Raw genomic sequence first — 15,992 nt, 5'->3', positions numbered from 1 at the left:
TCCCAATTTTCATTCCCTAATCAGCTTCCCAATTTTCATTCCCTAATCCTACTACCCAATTTTCATTCCCTAATCAGCTTCCCAGTTTTCATTCCCTAATCCTACTACCCAATTTTCATTCCCTAATCGTACTTCCTAATTTTCATTCCCTAATCCAACTTCCCAATTTTCATTCCCTAATCGTACTTCCCAATTTTCATTCCCTAATCCAACTTCCCAATTTTCATTCCCTAATCCTACTACCCAATTTTCATTCCCTAATCCTACTTCCCAATTTTCATTCCCTAATCAGCTTCCCAATTTTCATTCCCTAATCCTACTTCCCAATTTTCATTCCCTTTTAGTCTTACAGTTGTTATCGTTCTTTTATCCAGTTTTTTTTTGCTTACTCACACATAGACTTACTTATTTACACTTGCATTTCCTCATTCATTCATTGACTCATTACCCATTCATTTATTCACCTCATTCTCTCTCAGGTCCTTTTCCTCCTTTCATTTCCTACTCACCTACTCTCACCTACCTTCCCTTTATCCCATCGTCCTTCCCTCTCTCCCATCGTCCTTCCCTCTATCCCATCGTCCTTCCCTCTCTCCCGTCTTCCTTCTTTTCCCTTCCTCCTACACCCACTCACACTCCCTTTCCTTCAACATTCTCTATCTCCCTCCCTCTCACCTTACTCACCTTACTTATGCTTTCCCACCTTCCCCTCCTCTCTCTCACTCGCTCTCTACCTCTCTCCCTCCATCCGTAACTCAATCACTTACCCACTCACTCCCTTCTTCCCACACTCACTCACCGATTCCGTATTTGCTGTAGAAATCCTCAATCACTCTCGTCTCGGATCTCCTCTGTCGTACCCGTGGGAGGGACTTGGAGCGTCGGGCCTGAAGGGAGAGAAAAAGTGAGACGTTACTAATTGCCCGCGTGTTACCTGGCGTACCTCCGGGTCTTGCTACGGGGTAAGGGGAGTGTGTTGGCGTTACTCTATATCTATGTCTCTAATGTCTCTCTTGAGTGAGTGGTCGTGATCGGATGTTTTGCGTCTTGCTCCACGTGGAAAGTGCTTTGTCGACATGGCTGTCAGGGCCAAGGGCGTGAGGGATTTGTGTTACGTTTGCGAGGATTTGATTGGCGAGAAGTGGATTGGATGCTGTGTGTGTCCTCAATGGTGTCATGTGAAGTGTGCTCATTTGTCTGGAATTAAGCAGGATAATATACCTAAAATTGATTGGACTTGCACCCCGTGCCTCCATAACGCGTCTCTGGCTACCAAAATTGTGGAGAAATTGGATTAATTCAAGCAAGAATGATCTAAAGAAATATCTGTGGTTAAGGATAAGGTTGAATCAAGGGCTGAGAAGGTGCACGAGGAGCTGGGATCAGTTGCTGACGCGGTTCGTGCACACAAAGTAAATATTAGTTGGGCTGAGGTGGTGAAGAGAGACAGGAAAGCCAAGAAGAATTTCCTAGTTGTGAAAGATTCTACACAGGAAAAGAAGGCAACAGATATGAAGGATGAAGTCTCCCAGGCATTGAATGACATTCAAATAACTGATTCAAGATTCACAAATGGAGGTAATATTGTCGTGAACTTTGATAATGAGAACACAAGGGCTGAGGCTGCTCAAAAATTGGAGTCTGTTGAGCAAATTATCTCTTGTCGCTATAGGTAAGGTAAGGTGAAGTGAGAGGAAGGATGTCGGGGTTAGTAACTATTGTTGACTCGATATATATTCCTTACCTGTGGCAATGTAGCGAAGGAGAGTAGCCAAACACCTTAATCATTGTTACTTGTCGCTTAAGGGAAGGTAAAGTGAAGGTCGACGGTTAGTAACTACTGTTAACTTGATATATATTCCATACCTGTGGCAGTGGAGGGAGAAAGTTGGATAGACAGACAGATAGGCAGAGAGAGAGAGAGAGAGAGAGAGCAATCGGCGACACACTTCATACTTTTCATCTCTTCCTTCTAATTAACATGAAGTAGGTCAGGTAAACGTTATAAGGATTAGGATATGTTAACCTGATGCGTACGTACAAATTGGTTACCTGTGCCAGTTTATAGTGACACCAAACACCTACACACCTTATAATTTCACCCCTTCCTTCTAATTAACAAAAAGCAGGGCAGGTGATCGCAATTAAATGTTAACCTGATGTGTATATTGGTTACCTTTGGCAGTATAGGGACACCAAACACCTACACACCTTATAATTTCACCCCTTCCTTCTAATTAACGAAAAGCAGGTAAGTGAGCTCAATTAAATGTTAACCTGATGTGTAAATTGGTCACCTGCGCCAGTATAGGGACGTCAGACAGCTGCACACCTAAAAAATTTCACATCTTCCCACCGATTGTCATGCAGCCGGGCAGGTGGAGGCCGCGGGTATTAGTAACGTTAACCTGTTGTCTGTGTCGCGTGTATGGTTCAGTAGGGCGACGCTGCTTTGTGTGATCCAGACTAATCGTGTTTTTCATCATGAGCAAAGCGGCGCACGGTGGCTCGTTAATAGGTCAGCGCAATAATATTTTGACTCGGGTTTTGTGTCACTCAACTGGCCCTCGCTCCGTCCATAATGATGTTTGGAGTGTCATTGGGGGACGCCTTTATCTGCCCGGCCTGACGTTTTGATACTTTTTTATGTTTTTTTTTATGTATGTAATTATGTAATGTTAATTTTGTGTAATATATAATTATGTAATATTGATTTTTAGAAGTATGTAATTATGTACTTCTTGATATCTGATTCTCTCTCTCTCTCTCTCTCTCTCTCTCTCTCTCTCTCTCTCTCTCTCTCTCTCTCTCTCTCTCATCCCTGTCCACCTCTACCACCTCCTTCCATCACTATCTTCCTCTCCCTATCCCTCTTCTTCTCCCTCCTCTTCCCTGCTTCACACCTCTTATCCCCCTTCTTTCATCCCTATCTTTGCTTACCACATTACTCTTCCTCCACCTTCTCTATTACTCTTTCCTCGCCCCCCTCACCTCCTCCTTGGCCCGTCTGTCACTCTGCTGCTGGATGTAAAGCGAGATGCTCTCCTCTGCCGCCCTCCCGAAGGTCTTGCCGTACCGAAACATCAGTCCGGGGATGTAACCTGAGAAAGAGACAGACACGTAGAGAGAGAGGTTGGCCGGAATCTAGACAGGAAGGAAGATAGAAAGGAATACAAACAGAGGGAGAGAGATAGAGAAGACTGAAAGGAAAGTAGAGATAAAAGTAGACAAAAACGAATACAGCTTGGTAGAAAAGGAAGAAAAACAAAGTGAGAGAGATAGAGAAAGACACATAGAGGTAGATAGAAAGGTAGATAGAGAGGTAGACGGAAAAGTAAGGAGATAGACAGGTAGATGAAAAGTAAGGCGGACAGACAGACAGACGAAGAGTTACACAGACACTAGAGAGATCAGATAAAATTAGACAGAAAAATAGACAGACAGAGGATGAGAGTTGAGATATACAGATAGAAAACTAGAAAGAGAGGAAGAAAGAGCGGCAGATAGACAGACAAACAGAGGAAGAAAAACCAGACAGACAGACAGAAAGACGGAAAATCAAACAGACAAACAGACAAAAAGGAACAGACAGACAGACAGGAGGACGATTAGGCAGACAGAGGCAGGTAAGAGGGGAAAGGAGGAAGGGAGGGAGAGAATTACATTACCAGAGGAAAAAAGAAATAATGACATTGAACAAAAGGGGAGAGAGAGGAGGAAGGGTAAAATTAGAGATAAAAAGCAAAGTAAAAAAAAATAACAATAGAGGGAGAGAAATGGCAGAAGGAGAGTGAGAGAGAAAAAAAAGGAAAGAAAAAACGGGAAAATTAAAGACATCAAATACAACAAACAAAGAAATGATGAATAAAAAGAACTCTTCCTCTTTTTAATCAACTATTTCCTCAACGATTTTTATTTCTGATGTTTCTTAATCACATAGAAATCCTCACGCGTTCCATTTCATACAATTTGCTACGTGAATGCGAGATCAAAGGAAGAAAAGTTGGAAAGTTTCGTTTAGTCGGCGCAACATCTGCGGTCATATGCCGGAGAGAGACAGAAGGGGAAGAGGAAGAAGGAAAAGGAGAAATATAAAATGCAGTCTGTCTTTGTGTCTCGCTAATGTTATAGAGAATGAGACACAGGTACATCATTAGGTACATAATTACTACGGTACACTACTACATTATCTTACTAACTATACATATTCACCCATACAGGAGCTTAACCCCTATCACACACACACACACACACACACACACACACACACACGCACACGCAACCCTCTCAGGATAATAACAGAGGCCGTAGCATTGACAATATTGCAACACGGAGGGAAACGGAATCATGCTTCGAGGGACAAATCGAACTGATGGATATTAAGATTGAGAGATAGACAGGTAGGCGGACAGGTATACAGAGACAGGTAGATAGATGGATAGGTAGACAGATAGACGGAGAGAGAAGTAGGTAAATAGAAAGGTAGATAGAGAGATAGATAGGTAGACAGAGATATAAGTAGATAGATAGAGAGTGAGGTGGACAGACTGAAATATTGATAGATAGACAGATAGATACATACAGATAGACTGATAAGATAAATAGATCGATTGACGGATAAAAAGATAGATAGATGATTAGTATGTAGGGAGATAGATACGTAAGTAGATAGATATATAGACAAATAAACACGTAGCTAACTAAATAACTAAAATTGAAACACTGTAATGCAACTATGAACTTAATGCTAAAATCTTAGAGGAAAAGGTAAAACATAACAGTGCAATAAGAAAAAGACGTATCAGCTTCCATATTGACCCAAATTTGGGTCTGAAAATTGCCGGGATCATTCAAGGAGTCAATTTTCAGCTGGGTTTTATCGGCAAGAAGATTCCTGGTCACGTCTCGGGAAGCATCGGGCCATTAACTCAAGCACTCGCGGTCTTTCTATGCTCCGCCCTCAAAGCCTGGGTCACCCTAAGTCAATCAATCGTTTTTTTTCATCTTTTTCGCTATCATTTAATTTTTTTTATCTGAGGTCATTTTTTTTATCCTACGTTCCCAAATTACATTCAATAACTAAAGAAAGGAAGGATGGAAGGATGGGCGTGAGTGAGGAATAGGAAGAAAAGGTAAAGGAAGAAAATAATAGGAGTAAGTAGATAATGGAGAATAGAAGAAAGAAGGCATTAAAAAGAAGAGGAAGAAAATGTAAGGGAAGAGGAGGGGAAAAGTGGAAAAGGAGGAGGAATAAGGGAACAAACGTCCGTAAGAGATTTACTTAAGGTTATTATAATGTATGGCAATCTAATTTTTGGAGGTATTTCTGGCAGCGAGCAAACAGACAGACAGATAGACAGACATACAGACTTTCAGGCAGACAAATAGACAGAAAGACAGGCATACAGACAGACAGGCAGACAGACAGACCAGACAGACAGACTAATAAGCATACAGAGAAAGACGAAAATGTTATCGCCCTCCTCTCGCGTAACGAAGCTTGCGATGAAGTTTGCTGTTTGTGTGACTGATCGATGTGTGGAGGAGGAGGAGGAAGAAGAAGAGGAGGAAGAGGAGGAGGAGGAGGATTAGAAGCAACCATTTTTATCTAAAGGTCCACGTCTTTTTCTTTTTCCTGAATAAAAAAAATAAAAAAACCACGAAATATGAAACAAAAAAAGGTCGTGGATTCAGCGAGCTAGGAATAAACACACACACACACACACACACACACACACACACACACACACACACACACACACACACACACACACACACACACACACACACACACACACACACACACACACACACACACACACACACACACGTCTCTGCCATTAATAAGTGAATACAAAGGATACAATGAGAGACGGAAGGCAGGTGAGAGGGAGATAAGAAAAGGGCCAAGGAGGGAGGGAGGGAGTGAAGGAGGGAGGGAAAGAGGGAGAGGGAGAGAATGTGAGGGGAAGGGAAGGTTGGCAGGGAATCAAGAAATGTGCCTGTAAGGGAGGGAGGGAGGGAGGGAGGGAAGAAGAAGGAGGGAGGGAGGGAAGTGAAAGAAGCCAAGCAGAAGGAGAGAACGTATGAAAGAGAATAAGGAAAATATTAAAAGAAAAAAAGGATACTTGATGAGAAGGGAAGAGGAGGAGGAGGAGAAAGAGAAGAAGAAGAAATATATGTTACTAGTATTTGTGTTTGTTACTGATTGCACGCGTTCATTAAGTTATAAAGGAAATACGTCAAGAAAAATTGCGATTATAGTTTGTGTTTATGTTATTGCGTGTGACAAACAAGAGCAGTAAACAACAACAAAAAACAGCAATAAAACATCCCGCCAGACTCTGCTCCGAAAAAAGAAAATATAAACGAGAGACCAGAATGGAGGTCAATTTCGGGTGCAGAGGCGTCTTGATACTCTCATGAAAAAGCTTAAGTCGTAGGCCTCGATATAGTAAAGTCAGCGGTACAAATTCTCTAATAGTAATGGAAGCTGTGGTTAGCCAAAAATGTTTAAGGGTTTGCACGTTATTTTGTTACGAGCCTGTGTTTTTGTGTGTGTGCTCTCCCCGCCAAACTTTAAACCGCGTGGGGCGTTGCTGTGGTCCGCCGCCTGATATATATGCGAATTTAGTTTTTTTATACCGTTTATGTAATTTCTGTATTCCGCTACATGGCCCTGGTTGCTGCGGTGGTGGCTCGCCTGAAATAAACGCAAATGGAAAGTTGTTGTTTTATATATTACTCGACGAATTTGTGGTTGTTGTTTTTTTGGCCACATGAAACAAATGCAAATGGGTCGTTCATCGCTATTTTGTCGTCAGTGTTGAGCTCTCGAAATTTGGTGATGCAAATAAACTGAAGATTAAAAATGTAATAAACTTTGTCGGTGGTTTGATTAGCGAAAAACAGTTATTATAGCCCAAAATGTTGGAAATATACTTTTTTATATTTTGTTTTTGAAATTTAGTACTGTAAAGAAAATTCAGGCAAAATGTAAGACTTTCATCGTTGGTTTGAGTAGCAAAAAATAGTTCGGCCCACCCAAAAAAAATGGATATGTATTTTTTTTATTTTTTTTATTTTGCTTTTTAAATTTAGTGATATAAACAGAATGAAGACGTAAAATGTAATAGACTCTTCATTGGGTTTACGTAGAAAATATAAGGTACTTTGAACGAAAAAAAAAAATGGAAATGTAGGTTTTTATTATATTTTGTCTTATTTCTATTATCTGTTTTACCGTCATTCTTTAGCTCATGAAATTTAGTGCTGTAAAGAAAATGAAGAGGCGAAATGTAATAGAGTTTCTTCGTTGGTTTGAGTAGCAAAAATAAGTTAGTTTGAACGAAAAAAAAATGGAAATGTAGGTTTTTATTATATTTTGTCCTATTTCTATAATCTGTTTTACCGTCATTCTTTAGCTCATGAAATTTGGTGCTGTAAAGAAAATGAAGAGGCGAAATAATAGAGTTTCTTCGTTGGTTTGAGTAGTAAAAATAAGTTAGTTTGAACGAAAAAAAAACTCCATAAAATATCGCGTATAAGTGAAAAAAACGTGCAAATTAAACATTTATTTGGATTTTGGACCTTGCGTTATTTTTAAAAAAACGCGTAAGCCAAACTCGCGTAAATCGAGAGTTACCGTATTTCTATAATCTGTTTTTCCGTCATTGTTTAGCTCATGAGATTTGGTGCCGTAAACAGAATGAAGACGCAAAATATAACATGTTCTGGTTTAGGTAGCAAAAAATAGTTAGTTTGGGCAGAAATGATGGGAATGTAGTCTTTTTTATTTATATTGTTTTTGAAATTTGGTACTATAAATAAAAAAGGAAAGACAATGTATAATAGAGTTTCTCCGCCGGTTTAACTAGCAAAAATAAAGCTACTGAACAAAAAATATAAATTAGTTTTTTTGTGTGTGTTTGAATATTCTGCTGTAAAGGAAATGAAGAGGCGAACTGTAATAGACTGTCTTCGGTTGACTGAGTAAAAAAATAATTAGTTTGGGCCAAAAAAATGGAAATATAGTTTTTCTTATAAATTTTGTTCTATTTTCGTCGCTTGTTAGTCGCAAAAAAAAAAAAATGGAGAAAGAGGAAATGGATATATAGTCTTTTTATATTTTGATCTGTTTTCATCATCTGATTCACGAAATATACAGTGCATTTAACCCGTCCGCTGCGATTGGCACGTATTTCGCCTTCACTGGTAGCCTGGTAATATAAAGTCCAGGTCTTTCTCTGACTCTGTGGTGGATAGTGGAGTGTTTCCCATGTGGTGTTGGTATGCTGGATATCCTATTAGACTACATTTTTCCTCATTGTATTATAGCAGCCACTTTTTGTTCTATTCCTATAACTTGGTGAGATCTTCTTGTAGGAAATCCACAGTCAAAGGGTTAACAAAAGATGAATTGATGCAAAATGTCGAGTCGCTTCCATTTTTGTTCTTGGGTCCAGAAGAAAATAATGTTGCCTCGAACTTCAAATGGTAATAGTTGGCAATGGAGCAACTTTGTGCGAACGTCCATTAATTTCACGCTGCAGTTAACGTAATTCATTTCCTAATTTTATTTTCAATTGAAGTTATGTTATTCGTCGCTGAAAAATGCGTTGTATTACTCTTGTTCCTCCTCCTCCTCTTCCTCTCTCTCTCCTCCTCCTCCTCCTCCCCCTCATTCTCTTCTTCATTATTTTCCTCCTTCTCTTTCTCCTGCTTCTTCTTCCTCTCCTTTTCTCTCCTCCTCCTCCTCCTCCTCCTCCTCTTGAATTCCCTCCTCGATTCTAAGGCTCACAAAACACGTACTTCCTCATTCCTAACACACACACACACACACACACACACACACACACACAGCACGCAATACACTCCAGTAATTTAACGAAAGCAATTCCTCGGTGTGTGTGTGTGTGTGTGTGTGTGTGTGTGTGTGTGCGTGCAGTTGAAAAATAAATAGTGACAGATCGTGCTTGTCGTCGAGAGAGAGAGAGAGAGAGAGAGAGAGAGAGAGAGAGAGAGAGAGAGAGAGAGAGAGAGAGAGAGAGAGAGAGAGCTATGTGTATGCGTGTCTTCGTGTGAATGGCCTTTGTGAACCTTCCTCCTGTAAACTGTTGGGCCAATGGGGCGTTTTCGTATTCATGTGGCGCCCTTTGTGAGCCGCGGCCGTGACCTGCCCCACGCGATGCTTAATATACCGTACACTCTGCCTCATATTGTTGAACCAGGCACTGTATATTTCCGAGCGCCGTGGACTCTTATTTCATTACTGTTTCCTCATATTATTTTAAATCATACTCTGTCTTTTCTTGTACCAGATGCCTTTTTATTTTTCTAGGTAGGCTTTCTTCATGGGCCTCTTTGACTCGTGTTATTTTTACTGGTCCTAATGTTGTATTTATTGAAGGAAATGCATAATAGTATTCCACCAAGATTTATAGGTTAGTATTATGAGATACTCTCGCTTCTCACATCAGCCATTTCTAAAGGTCAAAGAGGGGGTCAGTCGGGATCCAATGGGTGTTTCTTCAGGTTCATGGTACAGAAGAAGACTTACACTACCACCAGGGTCATAAAACTACCCCTGGAAATGCCCACAACTCCTACGAAAGCCTTGTCAAATATGTGTTCTTGGGCGGCGGTATCTTGTAATACGACCCATAGTATTGTACCAAGCACGTAATATAGCCTGAAGTCATGCACAGCTAAATCCTTACCAACGTTGGGGTCACTGGTCTCCGTTCTGTTGTTTTAGCAAGGACAACCGTTATTATTACGAGCCCGCGATTTCTTTTTGTCCCGCGACGCTGTACCTACTTCGTTATTCATTCATTTTATTACCGTGCACAATGAACACCCGAGTGCGTCATTGTTTTTGCGTTGCTTGTGTGTGTGTGTGTGTGTGTGTGACTGTGTGTAATTGTATCGCCTTTGTTGTAATCGTGTTATTTTGGGGTTTAATAATAACGCGGCGACGAAGGTTCTTTATTCCACCTCTACTTTATGAACGGTAATTTTAGTTGATATTAATAACGCGGAGTTTGAAATGGCTATCGTCGGTGTTTATTTTGTGTGTTAATATTTTGACTATCGACGATACTATTACTTACACACATTGTATTTTTTTTTTTAGATTGTATGATACTTTTGTTGAGGGCCGATTTATGTATATTACGCACTTATTATTTGGTATTATATGTTATTATATATATTTACCTTCATGAATGTTATTTGTGGACTTGCATCAACACCACCACCAACACCACAACCATCACCACCATAACGGAACTGACCTCTTATTCATGACACTTTCAGGAGGATATCGTTGCTAGCTAAGATGATATTGCACTTATTAGACTTACCTCACCACCAACATAACCACCACCAACACCAATACAAGAAGCAAAGCAATGATAACCCTCCACCTTCCTCTCTCTCTTTCTCTCCTCAGAACGCAATAAAAGGAAGAAACACTGAGCAAATCGGCAACATTGATGGTGGTAGTGAGGACGGGAGTGGAACGCGGCTGTCTATCTGTCTGTCCGTCTGTCTGTCCTGTCTGCAGCATTATCCGACTCGCCGTTTAACGTAAGTACGGCTTTGTTCTACTTGAGTCTGTGTTACTCTCTTTGTTAGTAGTTTTTAGCTTTGTAGTAGTTTATTTATTTATTTATTTATTATTTTTTTTTTTTACGTCTCCGCCTATTGCGCCGGTAGGCTTGCTTGAGGGGCATGGAAGGTACTCGGCCCCAGCCCGTCATGGCGCAGGCAAGTGTTTATAGTGGCGCCATCTTCTCTGTTTGTCTGTTATTTGTGTTGCTGTTAGTTTCTTCTTTATTTTTCAGTGTTGTTAGTTCTTTTTTTTTTTACGTATAGTTTTTTTTTACATGAAGTTAACTATTGAAGTACGATCCCACAGAGAGTAAACAGATGATCCAGAGTGTAATCAGACGTGTATAGGTTGAAGAGAAGCGTTTTGATCCTCCCTCCGTGTTCGAATTGAGCGTTTTGTTTTATTTATTTTTTATCACACCGGGAGAAGCAGTCACAAAAAAGTGCTATATTAGTTTTCACCTTTTCTTTTAGTTCTTTACAGTTTTTTTTATGATAGAGCATTTTTTTTTTGTACCGTATGTTTCCTTTTCGAGTTAGGTAAATTCTGCGGTCTGTAAGCTAGCTATTTCTATCTGTATCTATCTATCTTTCTATCTATACGTTCATCTATCTGTCATTCTATCTATCTATCAATCAGCCAATCTATGTATGCAGTCTTTCTGTCTACCTATATCTATTTGTTCATTATATTTAGCTATCTATCTATCAATCTATTTATCTATCCGTCCTGCCAGGTGCGTTGTTGACAAGGTCCTTTCCATTGCTTCTTTTTCCTCGTTGGTGTTAAAATGTTTCTGGAGGATGCTCAAAATGGCACCTCGCTCAGATTTTGTAACCTTCGAAGCGACTCTTTCTTCCCTTGCCGTCTCGCCTTTCATAAAACTCCCAACACCACTTCTCTTCTTGCTCCTCCTCCTCCTCCTCCTCGTTTCTTCCTCATTATTCTTCCACGTGATCGTCTTTTTCGTGGTCGTCCTTCTCCACTATTCTCGTTCGTCGTAATTCCTTTTCGCCCTCATCTCATTAATTTTATCTTCCTCCTCCTCCTCCTCTTCCTTTTTCTCCTTCTATAAGACAAATCTCTCCCTTCTTGTTCTTCTTGTTCCTGTTCTTGGTTTTGTTCTTGCTCTTCCTCCTCTTTCTCTGCTTTTCTTGTTCGTTGCTATTCTTTTTTCTATCTTATCTCATTTGTCTTTTTTTTCTGTTTCTTTTTCTCCTCCTAATCAACAATTTTCTGTCATCTTGTTCTTCTTGTTCCTTTTTTGTTGTTGTTGTTGTTCTTTCCTCCTGTCGTTGATCTTTCTCCCATCTCTCATCTCCTATTCTTGTTCTTTTTCATATTCATTTTCTTTTTCTTCCTCTTCAGCCTCATCCTCCTTTTTCTCCCTACTTTCCCTTCTCCTCCTCCCCTGTTGCACCCTTATACTCTCTCCTCTTCCCCTTCTCATCCTTTTCTCTTCCTCAACTTTCCCTCCACTTCCTCCTCAGTCTCATCCTTTTTCTCCCTACTTCTCCTCTTCCTCCTCCTCCTCCTTTGAACCCTTATACTCTTTCATCAACCCCTTCTCATCCCTTCCCTTTCTCCGTCTCAACTCTACTTTCCTTCTACTCTTCTAACACGCCCTGAATCAACTATTTTTTTCCACGTTACACGGAAACATGATACCACTAACTATTACTCTTAATGAGACAGAAACCATCCATCCATCCATACCTACACACATACTAGTTCAAACTCCAGTAACACATAGCCGTACACCGTTATTTAAAGAGTTTTGACTTTTTGAACCGCATTATATATAGTAACAAAACGAAATATTGCTACTCTTCTTGTTGATGATGTAAGGTGCAGAGGCGGACTGAGAGAGAGAGGAACACGTAATTAATGGAATATGAACAGGTAAAGGTGTGTTAGCTCAGGTGTATGGACGAGGTGAACAGGAAAGAGAACGCGAAAAGTGGGTGGGGAAAGGAAAGCGAGGGAGAGTAAAAAGAGAGGAGGGGTAAGAGGAGGAGAAACAGGGAAAGGAAAGCGAGGGACAGTAAAAATAGAGGAGGGGGAAGAGGAGGAGAAACAGGGAAAGGAAAGCGAGGAAGAGTAAAAAGAGAGGAAGGAGAAGAGGAGGATAAAAAGGGAAAGAGGAAGGAGAGGGTGCATGGAGAAAGGAGAATAATGGAGAGAGGAGGAGAGGCAAGTCAAAAGGAAGGAAAGGGTGAACTGAGATAGGAGAGTCGGTAGAGAGAGGTGGAAGCTCTTGAAGGTAAAGAGAGACATAGAGGCGGAGGGGCACATGCATTTTCACCGTGAGCTTGTTTGTGTTATTGCCATAGAAAGGGTTATGTGAACGTGTGTAGCGAGGGTGTGTCGAGGGGAGGTAAGAGTGTTCGTAAGGGGAGGGAAATGTAGTGGTTGAGGGGAGGTGAAGGAAGGGGAGAAAAAGGTGAGGGGACAGAGGAGGAGAGACAGGTAGGGCCACGTAATTGGAGATACAAACAGGTAAGGACTAGTTAGGGCAGGGAGTTTCCATGAGGTATATAGCAAGGAGGGGGGGAAAAAATGAAGATAGAAATGATTGAAGGAAAGTAAAGGCAAAAAGAGAGAAAGAAGGGCACCTAATTGGAGAGATATAAACAGGTAAAGACAAGTTAGGGCAGGTGTTTCCATGAGGTATATAGCAAGGAGGGCCAAAAAAATGAAGATAGAAAGGATGGAAGTAAAGTAAAGGTAAAAAGAGAGAAAGAAAGGCACCTAATTGGAGAGATATAGACAGGTAAAGACAAGTTAGGGCAGGTGTTTCCATGAGGTATATAGCAAGGAGGGCCAAAAAAATGAAGATAGAAATAATTGAAGGAAAGTAAAGGTAAAAAGAGAGAAAGAAAGGCACCTAATTGGAGAGATATAAACAGGTAAAGAGTAGCTTGCCCAGGTGTGTAAATGAGGCATATAGCAAAGAGGCCGAAAAAAGAAGGATAAGAAATTGGAAGTTAAATGCAAAAAGAGAGAAAAAAAGAGGACATAATTGGAAGCAGATACACAGGTGATGATTAGCTTGCCAGGTGTGTTCAGGACGTATGCCGGAAGGAGAACAAAGGAAAAGAATGGAATTTTTTTTTAAGGATAAGAAGAAGGATAGAAGAAAGGTAAAGGGGAAAACTGAGAAAAAAAGAATATATATAGACAGGTAGACAGGTAAGGTCAGTAGTTAAATGAAAGAGTTATACATCGAGTTATTTGAGAGAAGAAAGAAGGTGAGGATAAGGAAAGAGATAAAGAGAATAAAAACACATGACTGAAAGGCTTTAGGCAGTTGAAGGTATGTTAGTTAGTCCATTGTTTTCGATAAGGTATGCAGCAAAAAAGTGATGATGGAGGAGGAAGAAGATGAGAAACAACAGGCATAAAGATACAGAGAAGAGGCACATAATTGGAAGGCTCTGATCAGGTAGGACATGTGAGTTAGTCCAGGCTTTGCGACCAGGTATGCAGCAAAGGGTGGTGGTGGAGAACGAGGAAGTGAGAAACAAGAAGAGACTCATAATTATAGGGATCAAGACAGGCGAAAAGTCAATTAGTCAGCTCAGGTGATTTGGAGAAGTATGCAGGAAAAGGTTAAAGAGGAGAAGAAGGAAGGTGAGAAGCAGGAAGAGACATATAATTATTGGGATCAAGACAGGCGAAAAGTCAGTCATTTAGCTCAAGGGTTTCGGAGAGGTATGCAGGAAAAGGTTATGACTAGGAGGAGGAAGTGAGAAGCAGAAAGACACACGTAATTATAGAGATGAAAGCAGGTAAAAAGTTAGCTCAGGTGTTTCGGAGAGGTATGCAGGACAAGGCCATGGCGGACGAAGAAGTTAGAAAGCAGCAAGGGTACAGAAAGATACGAGGCAGGTTATTACAGTGATTAAAAGAGAAAAAACGTCAGTTAGTTAGCCTAGGTGTCTTGGAGAGGTATGCAGGACAAGGTTAAGGAGAAGACGGTAGGAAGCAGCAAGGGTAAAAACAGATAAGAGGCAGGTCATTGTAGAGATCAGAACAGGTAAAAAATTAGTTAGCTCGTGCAGTTGTCTCGGAGTGGCATGCAGGACAAGGTTTAAGGAGAAGACGGTAGGAAGCAGCGAGGGTAAAAACAGATTAGAAGCAGGTCATTGTAGAGATCAGAACAGGTAAAAAATTAGTTAGTTCGTGCAGTTGTCTCGGAGTGGTATGCAGGAAAAAGTTAAAGAGAAGGAAGAATAGAAGGAAGAGGAGGCAGCGATGATAAAGAAAGATAAGAGGCACGTAAGTATAGAGATCATCAGGACAGGTAAGAAGTTAATTAGCTCAGGTGTTTCGGTGAGGTCTGCGGCAAGGCAGGTGTATATAGAGGAATGCAAATAGAAGAACAGTTACCTGGAAACATATTGATCGATAGCGTTGGTAGTTTGCTGGACAACTTTTACTACTGATAAAATACGTGAGATAGGACAGAGTAGGTTTATACATACGAATGATGTAAGATAAGCAAATACCAGGATCGAGGTTAGTCGATAGCGTTGGTAAGCTATAGAACAATTACTACAAATAGGGTCCGTGTAATAGGAGAAGGCAAGGTAAGGGGCATACATTAATCTCCCATTCTCTTTGTTCTCCTTCACCTAAATCATGTTCTTTTATTTTTTTTCTTCTGCTGATGTGCTTTTGTTTCCTTCACTTCCTTTTCCTAATACTCGTCTCTCTCGATTTCATTCTTATCTTCCTCCTCCTTCACATCCTCTCCTCATTTCCCTTGCAGAGTTTAACAGAGTAGACTAGAACAAAACTCCATTCTCTTTGTTCTCCTTCACTTAAATCACGATCTTTTATTTATTTTTTCTTCTGGTGATGTTCTTTGGTTTCCTTCACTTCCTTTTCCTAATACTCGTCTCTCTCGATTTCATTCTTCTCTTCCTCGTCCTTCATATCCTCTCCTCATTTCCCTTGCTGAGTTTAACAGAGCAAAATAGAACAAGACTCCTCTCTCCTCCCCAACCCACTTCCTCCAGAAACATACCGGCAGGAAATAGGTAGAAAGGAAAACACCGTGTACCTCACAGAATAAAAGGACATGGAAAGTTTACAGTAAATAAAGATATTGGAGAAAGTTACCAGGGAGAATGGAGAATGAGGAGGGAAGTCAAGAAGTGAGAGAACAGAGATAAAGAGGAAGAAGAGGAAAAGGTACAAGTTCATTTTTACAACGCAGTGCCTGAAGTTACCGGCACATAAATGGTATCTGGGCGTGTTTAGCGTGGGTGTGTGAAGAGTAGAGTGCGTTCAGAGAGGAGGGCAGAATTTTGGAGTAGGGTTGTGAAGGGTGGTGATTGAGATGAGGGGTAGGAAAGAGAGATGGAAGAGT

At 40.6% G+C, this 15,992-nt stretch overlaps 1 protein-coding gene across 2 annotated transcripts in view; it reads right to left on the bottom strand.

The window, feature by feature from the left end:
• The window catches only part of LOC126988052 (uncharacterized protein C10orf82 homolog), a 63,256-nt gene that overhangs the window by 8,510 nt on the left and 38,754 nt on the right, over positions 1-15,992 (bottom strand). For both annotated transcript variants that reach the window (XM_050845848.1, XM_050845847.1), the window contains exons 3-4: positions 2,992-3,101; positions 800-887 (exon numbers count right to left, since the gene is read on the bottom strand). In XM_050845848.1, the coding sequence (XP_050701805.1) occupies positions 800-887; positions 2,992-3,101 (198 nt within the window). The remainder of the gene's footprint in view (positions 1-799; positions 888-2,991; positions 3,102-15,992) is intronic.

This window comes from Eriocheir sinensis, chromosome 67, assembly GCF_024679095.1.
Source record: "Eriocheir sinensis breed Jianghai 21 chromosome 67, ASM2467909v1, whole genome shotgun sequence".
In the NCBI taxonomy this organism is placed as follows: Eukaryota; Metazoa; Arthropoda; class Malacostraca; order Decapoda; family Varunidae; genus Eriocheir; species Eriocheir sinensis.
This window is presented reverse-complemented; position numbering and strand designations above follow the sequence as displayed.